At 39.1% G+C, this 14,871-nt stretch overlaps 1 protein-coding gene across 2 annotated transcripts in view; it reads right to left on the reverse strand.

The window, feature by feature from the left end:
• The window catches only part of cnih3 (cornichon family AMPA receptor auxiliary protein 3), a 96,574-nt gene that overhangs the window by 62,904 nt on the left and 18,799 nt on the right, over positions 1–14,871 (reverse strand). For both annotated transcript variants that reach the window (XM_036581303.1, XM_036581302.1), the window contains exon 3: positions 3,956–4,003. In XM_036581303.1, coding sequence (XP_036437196.1) covers positions 3,956–4,003 — 48 coding nt within the window. The remainder of the gene's footprint in view (positions 1–3,955; positions 4,004–14,871) is intronic.

Here is a 14,871-nt window from a genome sequence, read left to right on the forward strand (position 1 = left end):
CTTACACATACTGTAGTCTGCTGCCAGAGTAGTTGGGACACTTGTTTGGCAGTAAAATGTATCAGGATGTAGAACTGGAGCTTCTTGTGTGCTACTGTGTTTTTCTATCACTATATAAAGGAAGCACCGTGCTGCCTTTCTGCCTCTCTTGTTGGATGCACTGCAGCAGTGAACTCATTCAGAATATAAGCTGTGTTTTTATTTACTGTTTTATCAGAGTAATGCATGATGCATGCATTTGTTTGCTTGCTCAAAATGATGGTTTGTAACATAATACAGTACACAGTCATACACCGATCAGGCATAACATTATGTTTCTACGCTCATTGTCCACTTTATCAGCTCCACTTACTATATAGGTGCACTTTGTAGTTCTACAGTTACAGACTGTAGTCCATCTGTTTCTCTGATACTTTGTTAGCCCCCCTTTTACCCTGTTCTTCAGTGGTCAGGACCCCCATGGACCCTCACAGAGCTGGTACTATTTGGGTGGTGGATCATTCTCAGCACTGCAGTAACACTGACGTGGTGGTGGTGTGTTAGTGTGTGTTGCGCTGGTCTGAGTGGATCAGACACAGCAGTGCTGCTAGAGTTTTTAAACACCTCAGTGTCACTGCTGGACTGAGAATAGTCCACCAACCAAAAATATCCAGTCAACAGTGTCCTGTGGGCAGCGTCCTGTGACCACTGATGAAAGACCAGAGGATGACAACACAAACTGTGCAGCAGCAGATGAGCTATCGTCTCTGACTTTACATCTACAAGGTGGACTGACAAGGTAGGAGTGTCTAATAGAGTGGACAGTGAGTGGACACAGTGTTTAAAAACTCCAGCAGCACTGCTGTGTCTGATCCACTCGTACCAGCACAACACACACTGACACACCACCACCATGTCAGTGTTACTGCAGTGCTGAGAATGATCCACCACCCAAATAGTACCTGCTCTGTGAGGGTCCATGGGGGTCCTGACCACTGAAGAACAGGGTAAAAGGGGGGCTAACAAAGTATCAGAGAAACAGATGGACTACAGTCTGTAACTGTAGAACTACAAAGTGCACCTATATAGTAAGTGGAGCTGATAAAATGGACAATGAGCGTAGAAACAAGGAGGTGGTCATAGGACAGTCCAGTTTGATTTGCAGATTTCCTTTTCTCAGAAACGGCTTCTTGACATCCTTTCAGACTCATAGCGTTGAGCTGTCTCACAGTGGAAGGATGGACAGAAAGACCTTTTGATTGTTTCAGATCTGAAGCAGCTCGTTCTTCTCCTCTCTCTCTAAGACGACACCTTCAAGTACTGTGTATTTGATGGTGCCAGTTTTGGTGGTCTGTCAGGTTCTGCATTAACAGGTTAAGAAGTGTTATTTATTGTGGAGCTGAAATGCTGCAGATAAGAGGTGCTACTTCTGCAAATATGACACCAGGCTGCTAAGCTCTTATGTCTGGATGCCCTTTTTACACTCTGCTGATTTGCAGTCAGGTGACTCTGTGAAGCTTCCCTGCTACTCATAAACATCTGACAGCCTGGACTCTGGCTGATCTTCATATAACATGACATATTTGTCATATGAAGGGGTTCAGACACCTTCTGCTGATGTAGGCACTGTTCAGGCAGTGCTGCTTAGTGACAAGCATGTTCACAAGTCACTTTTGCAGGTCCGAGTCCAGTCGAGTCTTTCGTTGTGAAGTCAAAAATAGCTTTAGGCATTTATTTGTTACAATGATTAAGAGGTTACTTACTTACTTAAAGCAGCTGCTGTTCAAACTACAGGCAAACCAACCTATTTGAAGGTTTTCTTTATTTTAATGTGGCACTTGTTTCATTAATTTCAGTTATGTCCACCAGATTTTGTAGCCAAAGCTTTTGTAAGCATATCTAACCATCTACCTAACTTTGCCACCTACAAGTGAATGCAATGTGTCATTAGCTTTGCCATTAGTTTGGGAATAGACCTTCCATTGTCGGCGTCACGCCCATATTAGGAGCTCCAGGTCTAATTTTTTCTTTCTGAGAAAAATAAATAGTGTTGTATGGACATTTTCCCTCTAAATGTCACTGAATCCACTGAATTATGCAGTTTATAAGGAGCTGGAATACAGCTATTGCCACATGCAAGCACACGCTGCACACTGATTTAGCGTCATTTGACTGGCAACCTCACCAAAATGATCCACGCAAACCAGTAAGCTTTGTCAAATGTGCTAGTTAAGCTGCTTTGGCAGTAGTAGAGTATGTTAGGAGTAGCTGGTGTTGTTATACAACAGTGTTGAAGCTTAACAGCAGTTTTTCCTTCACATATCGTCATTTCAGTGAATGAGCGTTAGCTTGCTTGTAGCATGGATGTAGCATTATTTGCATTTTGACTGCTAAACAACCTCATAATTCAGAGGCACTTGAGGGGGAATTGTATGTAGGACAAAAATGTTGACTTTGGAGCATTTTTGTTGACCACAGGGCTCCACAGCATCAATGGTGTTTCAAAACACCCTGACTGAGTTCCTAATATGGGCATGATGCTGAATACAGAAGAACGATACATCTTTGGAGGTCTGTCTACGGCCAACAGTCAACATCACCACATAAAATCAAACCTTTTTCTAGCATGTTTTGTGTTTTAATGTTGTTTTAATGTTAAAGGTTATCACAAGAGGTAGGACAATGCACATCAGCTTGATTTGGGCAGAGAATACAAGTAAATGCTTCTTGGAGTGGCTCCATACTTAAGGAAAAAAGTTCGGTAACACTTTATGAATGTCACCTTTGTAAGCATCTATAAACACATCCATAACGTGTTATAATGCATTCATAAGACATTATAAACATAGTTATAAATATTTATAAAAAGGCATTATACATTATAGCCATGTTTATTATGCATTATGAATTAACATAATACATTATAAGTACTGATCATAACAAATTATAAGAGCTCATAAGTCGTATTTGTCTGCTCTAAGTAAAGTGAAGCGTACTGTACTAAAGCCTCCTCCAGTGTTCAGAGTGAGGCTTCAAGTTGAAGTATTTACTGAAGGATTTACTGAAACACTAAAACATTCACAGTAAAGCACATTACAGGCTTCAAATGTCAGAGTTTAAACTAGAGCTGCCATCAGTGTTTTACCCAATGTGGGAAAGGTAATGTACACCACCGTTAGCTTGGTATTTGTCTTTACTTTACGCTCTCCAAGCTGGGACTGACTTCTTTGGCACTGACATTATAGCATGTTATTAACACTATTTATAATGCATTATATTAACAATTCATAATGTAAAATAAACATGGCTATAAAGTGTAATTCAGTGTAATTCTTTATATTTATAACCATGTTTATAATGCCTTATGAATACATTATAACATGTTATAAATGTGATTATAGATGCTTACAAAGATGACATTCATAGAAAGTGTTGCCAGAAGTTCTTTTCCACAAGATATCATGGAATATTTACCAACATTATGTTTTATAGACTGTAAAACCTCTGGAAGCTGTACTGATGTGGAAGAGGCAAAAACTCTTGACATGGCTGATTCATATGGGACTAAAATCATTCAGAAACACCTGAAATAATTACATTACCCTTAAACTAATCCATTCTATATGGTCATCATCTAAGTTTTGTTCATTTACTGTGTGGTTCTCAGTAATTATTCTAGGCCAGCAGAATCCATGTTGCGTCACACATCATGCAACTCAAGCGCGAGTCTCTATCTCGACTCCTCATCTCTGCTTAAAATAAATTGAACACTGTGCTTCTCTATCATGAATCAAAGTTCAAGAAAACTTCCTTTTTTTTAATTCACAATATACCCTATGAGATCCCAAATCCTGGTTCCGGTCAAATTTATTCCACATCTTAGTGGATAAGTCCATTATTACCTGACACAACTGGGAGCGGACTGTTAAGGGATCAGGGCGAATTGGGGCTTTGTGTAAAACCAAATGCTTCTTACCTTTCGGAGAAGGCAGCATATCCGCTCAATGTTCCGAAGTCTTTCACGCTGTGGAGAGAAACAAGGAAGTGTTAAATCCTCCAGAACATTCGCTTCAAAGTGCTGATCCTCAGCACAATGCCTGCACCATGACCTGGTGGCCTTCAGCTGCCAAAGCCTCGATGCGATTGCCTGCTGGAACAGCGAGTGGAGTTAATCTGGAGAAGGCGTATTGTCTCTGGAAATGGCCGTGCCCTTCAAATGAATTTGGCGTATGTTCGCTGGATTGTGTGTATTTGTGTCGAGCAGAAAACCCCAAAAATGCAGCATATCGTCTCTCTCACATGAAAACATTGTAACCAATTTTATTTATTTATTTATTTATTTAACCCTTAACACTTTTTTTTTTTTCCACACTAAGCACAAAATGCCAATTCTGCTTGTTTTGGATGAGGTCCCTCTCAAATGAACTATGCATTCGTCAGTAATGTTGGATGGAATATATTTCAATAGAAATCTGTACGATTTATGATTTACATTAAACCAGTAAGCACATGAAAATTTATAAAAGTGTTTCTGTTGTGTTTTAATGCTATTTTTGTGCAGTTGAACATAACGTTGTACAGTTCTTTAAAATGAAGAAAGTCTGCAGTCGTGATGTCTGATGTATCTCAGCATGGCCATCTTCGTGGAGAGAAGTGAGTTGTTTTCACAGGAGGGCTCTCAGCAGGGGGTTTGCACTGCTCCCCTTTAGCCCCTCATTGCTCACTAGCAGCCCAACACAGAGTCACAACTTTTTACACACAGAGAGCCAACAGTGTCTTAGTTAATATGGTAAGAGCTCTGAGGAACAACGGTAGGTCACTTCTAGCCTTTATAACTTCAGAACGGTTTAAGCTACAGACATGATACACATATCAGGACATTCAGCAGACCCGACCCTAACTAGTGTGACATCATCTAGCTGTGACATCAGCATCAGTGAGTAATTTGGCTCAGAAAATCACCCAAAATCCTGATATTATTGCTCTGTTTTTTGGCCTTCGTATTCCAACAAAGGGTTAAAACAGTGACATGATTCACACATCAGATCACTCAGAGGAACCTGCCATCACTAGCCAGAGTGAGAAAAACCAGCTTTAACATCCCACAACCCAGAAATACAGCACAAAAACACAGCTGGATCACTGTAACACCTGCTATTAGCTCTCTGCTTTAGTCTTCATATGGCAAGAAAAGGGTTAACTGAAATTATTGACGATATCTGATTAAATCAGATCCTGTCACCCAGGATCACTCCCTGTGTGTGTGTGTGTATGTGTGTGTGCGTCTGTCTGTGTGTGTATGATTGTGTGTTGTATGCCAGCCTAACCTAAAGCACTTGTCTGCTCCAGCTCTGGCCTCTGCTCACTGGCGGAATTATAGAGCGCTACGCACTGGCAAGGACACGGAGGGACATATTTAGAAAAACAACTGCCAGGCGGAGCAAGCGGCAGACCCAGGTTTTGAGCAGCTTCTCAAAAAGGCATATGGTGACTCAAAACACATCCATGCGTTAATTACTGAGTGGCAATTTTTAGGATGGATTTTGAGCATTTTTTTTTTCCTTTTTCTTCCTTTTTTTTGGGCTGCATTGAGTTCTACATAGTGTCGTCAGGGTTTCTACAACCAATTTAAAGCACTGGTGCCAATTAGATAGAGATTCTGTTACCTGTCTAGTAATGAGCTGATAGCCCTTTTTTATTTACAGTAGGTACTGAGTGTGAAATATATAAATATGTAATAATTAAAGTCAATCTGAAATCAAAATTGACCTTTTTTTTACTTTGTTAGTTCAAATCCAAGGTCATATTTGGTTCATATTCATATTTAAATCTTCCACAGGAAACACACTTAAAAATGGCATTTCCCAGTAAATTTTAGTGCACAACTTTTATTTATTCGTTGTGTTGAACATACTGCACATATATATACAAATGTTGAAACTGAGAAACTTTATTGTTTTCAGAAAAAAAACAAAACTATATAGAAAACAATTAAATTTCTCAGTTTCAACACTTGTTGTCTTTGTACTATTTTCAATTAAATATAGGGTTTAAATGTTTTGCACATGATTGCTTTTTTTTTTATTATTTTCATTTTGCACAGCATCCCAACTCTTTTGGAAATGGGGTTGCATATATGTATATAATCTCCAAAATGACAATTTTACAGGAGAAGGAAAAAAAAAACTACTTTACTTTTAATGTAAGTCAATGGAACCAGAAGTTTTTCCAAGTCATTTTTGGCCGTTTTTTTTTTTTATCTATTTATCATGACATTTATATAAAACGTAAAGGGCAACAGGCCTTTTTTTGAATTATACCAAAAACTGAAAAATGTTTATATAAAATGCACCATAACTTTTGCACAGGCAACATGTAACAAACAGTAATACTGCAATAAAATGTGCAGAAGTGTGTTCTCTGTAGAGGACATGTTAACTTATTTTCACTTAAAACATCAACAAAACTTTTAATTTGACCAGGGGTGCCCAAACTTTTGTAATAATTACAGGAAAGCAACCATTAATCCAACCATTCAGTACTTCAGGAACAGTAGTAGCTCCAAGCAACTTTTTCAGGCATCCTTTAAAAAAAATAACATCAAAAAACTTCTGCTTTGTTGATTGCTGTGTTTTCAATTCTGCAGGAAATCATTTATTACAGGAAACACATGATCGTATGTGCATAAGCAAGTCTTGCAGTCTTGCATGAGCAATGAAGTGGCTAGAATAAAAGAGCACACAGAAACTGAAAGTGCCCTGTTCTTATGCTCTCTGCAGCATTTTAAAGAAGGAATTAATCTGAATTAATCATACATTTTTGATCACTTTTTTTTTTGAAAACCCCACTAAAGAGAGAGTTCATTCAGGTCGATGTATTATTCAAACCGGTGGACCAATGCTTCTAAATAATGCACTGCAATCCATTGTAACACCAGAGAATGGCATACATGGCTTAGGTAACACCACTGTAGTGCTGCTCAAGTGCATTTCCTCTAAAAGGGGCTGTGCAAGGACATTATTTCACAGACAACTTGTGTTTTATCCAGTAAGTCCCTCAGAATTCTTTTGCCAGTATGAGTTCACTGGAGACACCCATTAATCAGGGTAATAGAACACTGGCCCCGGAAGAAATCTGATTGGCCCCTTAAGTGTCCCCCTCCAGTCACTCACCAGTCCAAGCATGTTGGTTGATATACAAACCTTTCAGTGAAATATGTGGTTTTGAATGGTGAATATGCCATTAACTTTAATGGTGTAGATAAGAGTTTAATGAGTACTGCTGGATAATATTAACTTAGCTACAGTTACTGAAAATTAGTGTCTTAATAGTACTGATAAATGAAACCTTGGAACAGAAGTTTCTTGAGCAGTCAATTTTTTTCACATATACAACCCCATTTCCAAAAAACTCAGGATAATGTAAAAAAATGTAAATGAAAAAAAAATGCAACGATGTGCAAATCAGTTAAACCCTATATTTCATTGGAAATGCTTCAAAGGCAACATATCAAATGTTGAAACTGAGAAATTTTACTGTGTTTTGAAAAATATTTGCCCATTTTGAATTTGATGCCAGCAACACATTCCAAAAAAGTTGGGACGGGGGCAAAAAAGGACTGGTAAAGTTGTGTAATGCTAAAAACATACCTGGTGGATAATTGGCAACAGGTCTCTAACATGATTGGGTATAAAAAAGCATCTCAGAGAGGCTTTCAGAAGTAAAGATGAGGAGGGGTTCACCACTCTGTGAAAGACTGCAAGATCAAATAGTGCAACAATTCAAGAATAACGTTTCTCAACGTAAAATAGCAAAAAACTTTTGCTTTTCATCCTCTTCGGTACATAATAACATTAAAAGATTCAGAGAATCTGGAGAAATCTCTGAATGCAAGGGACAAGGCCAAAAACCAGTATTTGCTGGCCGTGATCTTTGGGCCTTCAGATGGCACCTCATTAAAACCAGACATGATTCTGTAGTGGAAATCACTGCATGGGCTCAGAAACACTTCTGAAAAACACTGTCTGTGAAAACAGTTTCTCACTGCATCCACAAATGCTAATTAAAACTCTAAAACGCAAAGAAGAAACTGTACATAAACAGGATCCAGAAATGCTGCCGCCTTCTCTGGGCCTGAGCTCATTTAAAATAGGCTGAGGGGAAGTGGAAAAGTGTCCTGTGGTCCGATTAATCAACATTTGAATCTCTTTTTGGAAATCATCCATGAAGGCACCATTAATGCTGAACGATATATGCATGTTTGACAACATATGTTGCCACCCAGACGATGTCTTTTTCAGGGAAGGTCTTGCTTATTTCAGCAAGACAATGTCAAACCACATTCTGCACGTATTTCCACAGCATTGCTCCATATTAAAATGGTCCAAGTGATAAACTGACCTGCCTGCAGTCCAGACCTGTCACCACTGAAAACATTTGGCACATTATAAAATGTGGAGACCCTGAACTGACAAGCAGCTGAAATCCTATGTTAAGCAAAAATGGGAAAACATTTCACTTTCTAAACTACAGCAGTGTCTCCTCAGTTCCCAAACACTTACAGAGTGCTGTTGAAAGAAGAGGTGGTGAAACACAGTGGTAAACAGGCCCCCGTCCCAACTTTTTTGGAACATGTTGTTGGCATCAAAATCAAAGTGAGCATATAATTTCTCAGTTTCAACATTTGATTTGTTGTCTTTGTACTATTTTCAATGAAATATAGGGTTAAAATGATTTGTACATCATTGAATTTTGTTTTTATTTACATTTTGCACAGTGTGCCAACATTTTTGGAAACAGAGTTGTATTATATCTCTCTTGAACAGCTTAAGAATGGTAAAAAAGGCTAAAATATGTAAATTATCATTGTTTGAAAACACACCTGCCACCTTTTTGTCTGAAATTGATGTAAATCATGTTCATCATAATCATGTAAATCATTCCTGTGGACTGTTGTACGCACTATGAGAGCTAAGCAATCTGTAAAAAACATTTCAAGTGGCAACCATGGGGGTCCAAACACCAACAGCAAGCGAGCCCAATCCTGATCCAGAAGATCTACCACCCTGCAAAGTTTAACTCCAAACCTTATCTAACACACCTGATCCAGTTATACCTTCAATGGTATATGAAAATTAGAGACAGGCTTGTTGGATCTAAACTCTCCAGGACCAGGATTGGGCACCACTGTTGTGAAGCAATTGCTTATTTTCATTCTTTTTAATTCTTAGAGTGCACCATAATGTTTAGTTTTAATTTAAAATCACTACAATTATAAAATCACACAGCATTTAAACATACTTAAGTATATAAAAGTAAAAAGTAAATGTTTTAACACACAAATTAAAAGTTTTCTATGTTTGCTAGAGTGTGATGCAGTAGTGTGCTGACTAATGGGCAGTCCTCACACAAAGACGAATAAATATAGTTGTGGGTAGTTTCATTTGATAATGACATGAATTTGGCTGTATGTTTTAATACAAACAATACATTCACTGTCAACTCACTTGCAAGAGGAGAGAAAAGAGTAAAATCTGACCAATTTATATGACTAAATTAAAAGTCTAAATGAACTACTGTAATTGAGAAAGTACAAGTATTCAGTTTTACTGACACTTTAATACTTGAGTAAATTACAAATATTCCTAATAAATAAAAATTGCTTAAGTATTTCCTACTCTTGCCAGTAGGGCATTTATCTTAAGATGTATTTTTCAGAAATTACTATGAAATATTCAGCAACTACTACAAAACTAATCAGTAAATTAGATAGTCATGAGAATAAGGAACTAAATTATGGGCCAACACAGTCAAGTGCAAATGTTTGGGCACCCCGGGTCAAATGACATGTTTTGTTGATTTTCTAAGTGAAAATAAGTTACACATCCTCTACAGAGACACACTTCTGCACATTTTAATGCACAATTAAAATGTATTTTTCTGAATATAACATATTGGATAAAATAAAACTCAAATAAATAGAAATTGTGCAGAACAGCAGATATTATGATTTGAATTTGATGGAAAGATTTGTGTGTGTGTGTAATATAGAACGTAAACTGAATGTAAACTACGCTTCAGTTATGTAATTCCATTCGACTAATGTAACAAAACGATGAGACTAACTCTAGGGGTCAGTTTCCTGGACAAAGATTAAACCAGGTTCTAGTTCTACTGCCCATTGAAAAGTAACAGTAGTCCAGGACTAGGCTTAATCCCTGTCTGGTGAACTGACCCGGCGTCTAATAGTTGAAGCAGGCTTTTGATCATCACTCGTCTCATTGCCTCAGTCCACAACACAGCTGTGGATCATGGAGAAGCACCCGCCAAAGCTATATTGGACCCTCACTATTTTTGGCTGCACCTCATTTGAGTTCATCCGAATTTGCCTGAGACAGCCTTTTTTCCCCCGTTCACACCATCGTCCTCTCTCCTTGTTTCATCCCGAGTTTGAACAAGGCTATGCAAATACTCTGCAGACGAAACCATGGAGACTGAGATAACTGCAGACGTATCAGCGCTTCTAATTAGCAGGCAATTAGGCCCAGCTCGCTTTGAAATGTTAGTCAGCATGAATGCAGCTTGACGAGCGAGGGCTGGCACAATGTAAATAAGACACATGAAAGTAAACTTCAGAAGGTAAATATAGGGCAGCGAGTCAGTGCCATGTGGCAGCGTAAGGGGCTTCAGGGCTGCAGAGACTGCGCAGTGATGGAATCAGCCATCAGCACATTGAGGTATAATGACTCACAAAGGCCTTCAAGTAGAGGAACATGTCACATCATCTGCCAAGACTACACAAACAAAAGCCTGATCCATTGAAATTTGGCCAAAGTGTGGCATTTTTGGACTTTTGCAGTGTGTATTAACACAGTTTTCAGAGCCAGATGTGTCATTTTTTTAATGTTCTGAAGTTTTTTTCTCTCATTTTTCATGAATTACAGAAGTCAACTACCTTGACATCCATGTGCTCAATGATCTATATTCATGGAACTGCTTTCCATACCCCAGCAAACACACAACGTTGTCTACTTTCCTACCACGTTGCTATAACATTGTCAAAAGGTGGTGCTGTTTATGTCATCTGAACAAGGTTGTCACAGCCTCATTATTCAGTAACGTTGCCGTATGGTATTATGAGTACCCGTTGGCGAATTCCATAGAGTTCCATGGACCACATAAAGGAGCTTATGAGGATTCTAGGCGGTTGTGACAACATACTGATGACGTTGCCACTATGTTGTCACAATGTTGTCAGATAATGTTGTCATAACTTTCTGAGGAGTTGTGGGCACCAAAACAATAGGTTGTCACAATGTTGTCACAACCTAACTGTGTTTGCAGGGACGGTGCATAACATTAGGGTCTTGTCCACATTAATACTGATACATCTGAAAATGCATAGAAAAACATATCGCTGCTGTCGGAAGAAAACCTTGTTTTTCAGTTTTTGACTTAATTTGAGAATGCCTGCGGCTCTTTACATTGTATGCAGATTTCATGATGAATGGACAAAAGAAACAGCTCAAAATGACTTAAAAAAAAAAGTCTGGTTCCATTGACTTACATTAAAAGTAAAGCAGGTTTTTTCCTTCTCCTGTAAAGTTATCATTTTGGAGATAGCAGCGATATGTATTTCTCCATTTTGGCCTTCTGTCCACACTAAACCAGCAACTAATTGGGCAGAAATTGCCCTCAACAATTTTTTTTTTTTCATCTTTACTCAATTTATTCATGTCTGATTTCATGCACTAGCTAGATCTCCCTCTATCGCATGACGCCACCAAGTAGGGAGGGTGAAGGCCAGCATGGGTGTCTTCTGGGACCCGTGAAGCCAGCCTGGTCTTTTTAAACTGACGCTAATGCAACATCACTGGACAGGTCTATGATCTTGGAGGAGAATGCTAACTGCCAATTTTGTAATGTCAGCTAACAAATGCTCACACTGGCTAGTGCAGCACTGAGTGATGTACATCCATCCACCCAGAGGCTAATTATGCTTTTAGATGGCTATGGCATCTCCAGATATCACGCTCATAATCTCCCAATGATAGGGCTAACCCTTAGGCCCAATCCCATTACACCCCTCGCCCCTACCACCTAGCCCTTAGCCCTCAGTTTTGCGCATACAGGTCTAGGAGTAGGGTGTCCCAATTTTTGTTGAGATAGAGAGGTAGGGCGAAGCGTTAGGGCTACACGGCCCTCCAAACAGAGGTGTTTCAGAGACACACTCATGAGAAAAAAAGAAAAACTGGCAAGATGGCTGCATGAGCGACCAAAGAAACCCACAAATGTGAGAATTTTCTCTGTTAAAAATTTACGGTAACCATTATATTATCTTAGTTTAATGGCATTTTAATGTATTATGGTTGTTTTCTTCATAACAACCATAAAAAAATCACTAATAGTGCGCTAATGTCTCAGTAGCTATCTAGCTAACTTTCCCGTTCCACCTTAAATAGTCCAGCAGTTCTGATGCGTGAAGTGCCAGAATGTAACTGCTGCACCATTTAAGGTGGAACAGGAAAATTCAAAAAAAAAAGCTGGTGAATATCTGACTTCAGCTTCATATCACTGAAGAATTAGGGGTGGGTGATAATAAATAATTGCCCCCCTCTTTGAAGGCATATGATACCCTAAATGTAACTAAAGCCCAGCAGTGAGGAGCTGAACTTTACCCTCCTCTGCTGTCACTGCAGACTGGCAGGGTCGCCTACAGAGCAGCGCTAGTAGCTGCTAATGAAGTGATGCTCTTTTTATTTGAGGGTCCCATTTCAGAGGGACGATTTCAACCACTACCCTGTAACTCAGTTCCAAGCGGTTAGGGTGACACTCGAAAACAATGGGTAGGGGTGAAAAGAGGAAATGGGATTGGGCCTTAGAGTCGGGAACCCCCAGGACACACTGTTTTGTTTATCAAGCTAAGCGCTAGCTAGTCTCCAGTAGCAAGCAGTTCCCTGCAGCTCTTCACTCTGTGAAACAATGAGTTAAAACAGCCTAAAGGTGATTTTAAGCTTTCAGCAGACAAGATGGTATGATAGTAAGAAGGAGGGTTTAAGATACTCAGTTCTTGTTTAAGAGCTTCAATTTGAAACACTATCAGTTTTAACAGCAGGTGCAATCGCAATAACATTCCTACTGCTCCCAATTAACAGTTAAACAGTTAATGCTCAAAGTTGTATTTATTCTCAAGTATAAATAAGACTGTGCCAGCTAGCAGGCTTTCTGGAGCGGTATCAAACTTTCTCAGACTGCACCAGGTGTTACGTCTGACATTGTGCTGAGTTTAGCACACGTTCTTGTATTAAGCTATTTTTGAGCAGCTTAATAACCTTCATAATACAGAAAAAGTCACTTCCCCATTCACCAAAGAACTGATCAATAATGTTTCAGTTCAATGGATTCTTTTTCCTCTCCCGCTCTCCTGTTCTGCTCATCAGCTTGGAGGAGAATGCTAACCCTCCAGATTAACATCAGGCAGGACCCTCCAGATTAGCACTGTAGGCCCACTGCTGTAACAATAATTGGTTATTAGTAATTTTGTCTTTTTATTACTTTTTAATCCAGTCATTAAAGTGAAACTTGAGCTTCTCTTTTCTTTATAGAATATCTGAATATTTGAGATATTTAATAGAACATTCAAATATGATAATATCTATGTATTCTCAGAAAAAAAGGTACGAAACTGTCACTGGGGCAGTTCCCCTCTTGTCACTGGGGTGGGACCCTCAAGGGTTCATCTCAGTACCTTTAGTCAGGGAACATAACTGAACCATAATCCACTGAAATGATATGTTCTAAGCTGTACTGACTCCACACACCCCGTCTCGTCTCCAGGCCTTTATTTTACTGTTCTGTTTAAAACATTCGGTTATGAAAAGGTACAAATACGAACTTTTCACCTGGAAAAACTTATTTAAGGTTCACAATCAGACCTTAAAACCACTGTTGTGCCTTTGAGGGAACATTTACACTGTTTGTACCTTGATGAACAAAAATGTACCAGAGCAGAACCTTTATTTCTAACAGTGTAGTTGAAGCTAATACACCCAGCATTCCTGCATACAAGATAAAGCACTTTGTCTACGTTTTGTCACTTAGCAATCCTTGGCAGAAACAGCGTAAACTACCACCGTTTTGCCTTTTCAGTACTGAATGAAGGAACATTTTGAAAATGTGGACCAAAAGCAAAAACTTTTTCAGTTGTACTTTTATTCGTATGGCCAAGACATAACAGTGTTGTGTTGTCTAGGTGAAATATAAAAAACATCCTTTAGTTGCTATAAGATAGTTTTGGTCGTTTAGCAGTCCTCCTTCCCTCTCTTTATTTTTCATATTCTTCCCTTCTTTTTCGCTAATCAGGCTAGAAAATTGAATGTAAGCTCTAATTTACCATGGCGACTCAGCCTCATGCTCCAGTGCTACTAGTAGAAGAGACTGCCTTCATATTTCACAATCAACAATAGCTGCAGAAATCCTCACTTTTCAACTCCCCCAATTACCACAGCAACTGCTTCCCTAAACATCACAATAACAAGAGCTCAGGAAGAAGATGCTATTTAAACCCCAGACTCTGCTGAATACTCCACGCAAGTCTATCTGCACAAGCCTTAAACTTTATGCAAAGTTGGGGGGGTTTGATGTCTTATAAATAGCTAAGTGTGGGTTATCAAACAAGAGAAAGTTCCGGGTAAGTTCAGGCAGCTGCTGTTACGCTTTGAGAATGAAACAGCAATGCTGGCATGACTCAGTTCGCTCTGATGAGACTTGCTCGACTCCTACTGGTGAGTAATTTGTTCTGTGTTTGTGTGGCTGACTTTCTATCGCCCGCCGTAAGATGATCTGATTTCGCTGCTGGGCACTCCAAGCTAATTGAGCGTTAGCCCAGTGTGG

This window comes from Colossoma macropomum, unplaced genomic scaffold (assembly GCF_904425465.1).
Source record: "Colossoma macropomum unplaced genomic scaffold, Colossoma_macropomum, whole genome shotgun sequence".
In the NCBI taxonomy this organism is placed as follows: Eukaryota; Metazoa; Chordata; class Actinopteri; order Characiformes; family Serrasalmidae; genus Colossoma; species Colossoma macropomum.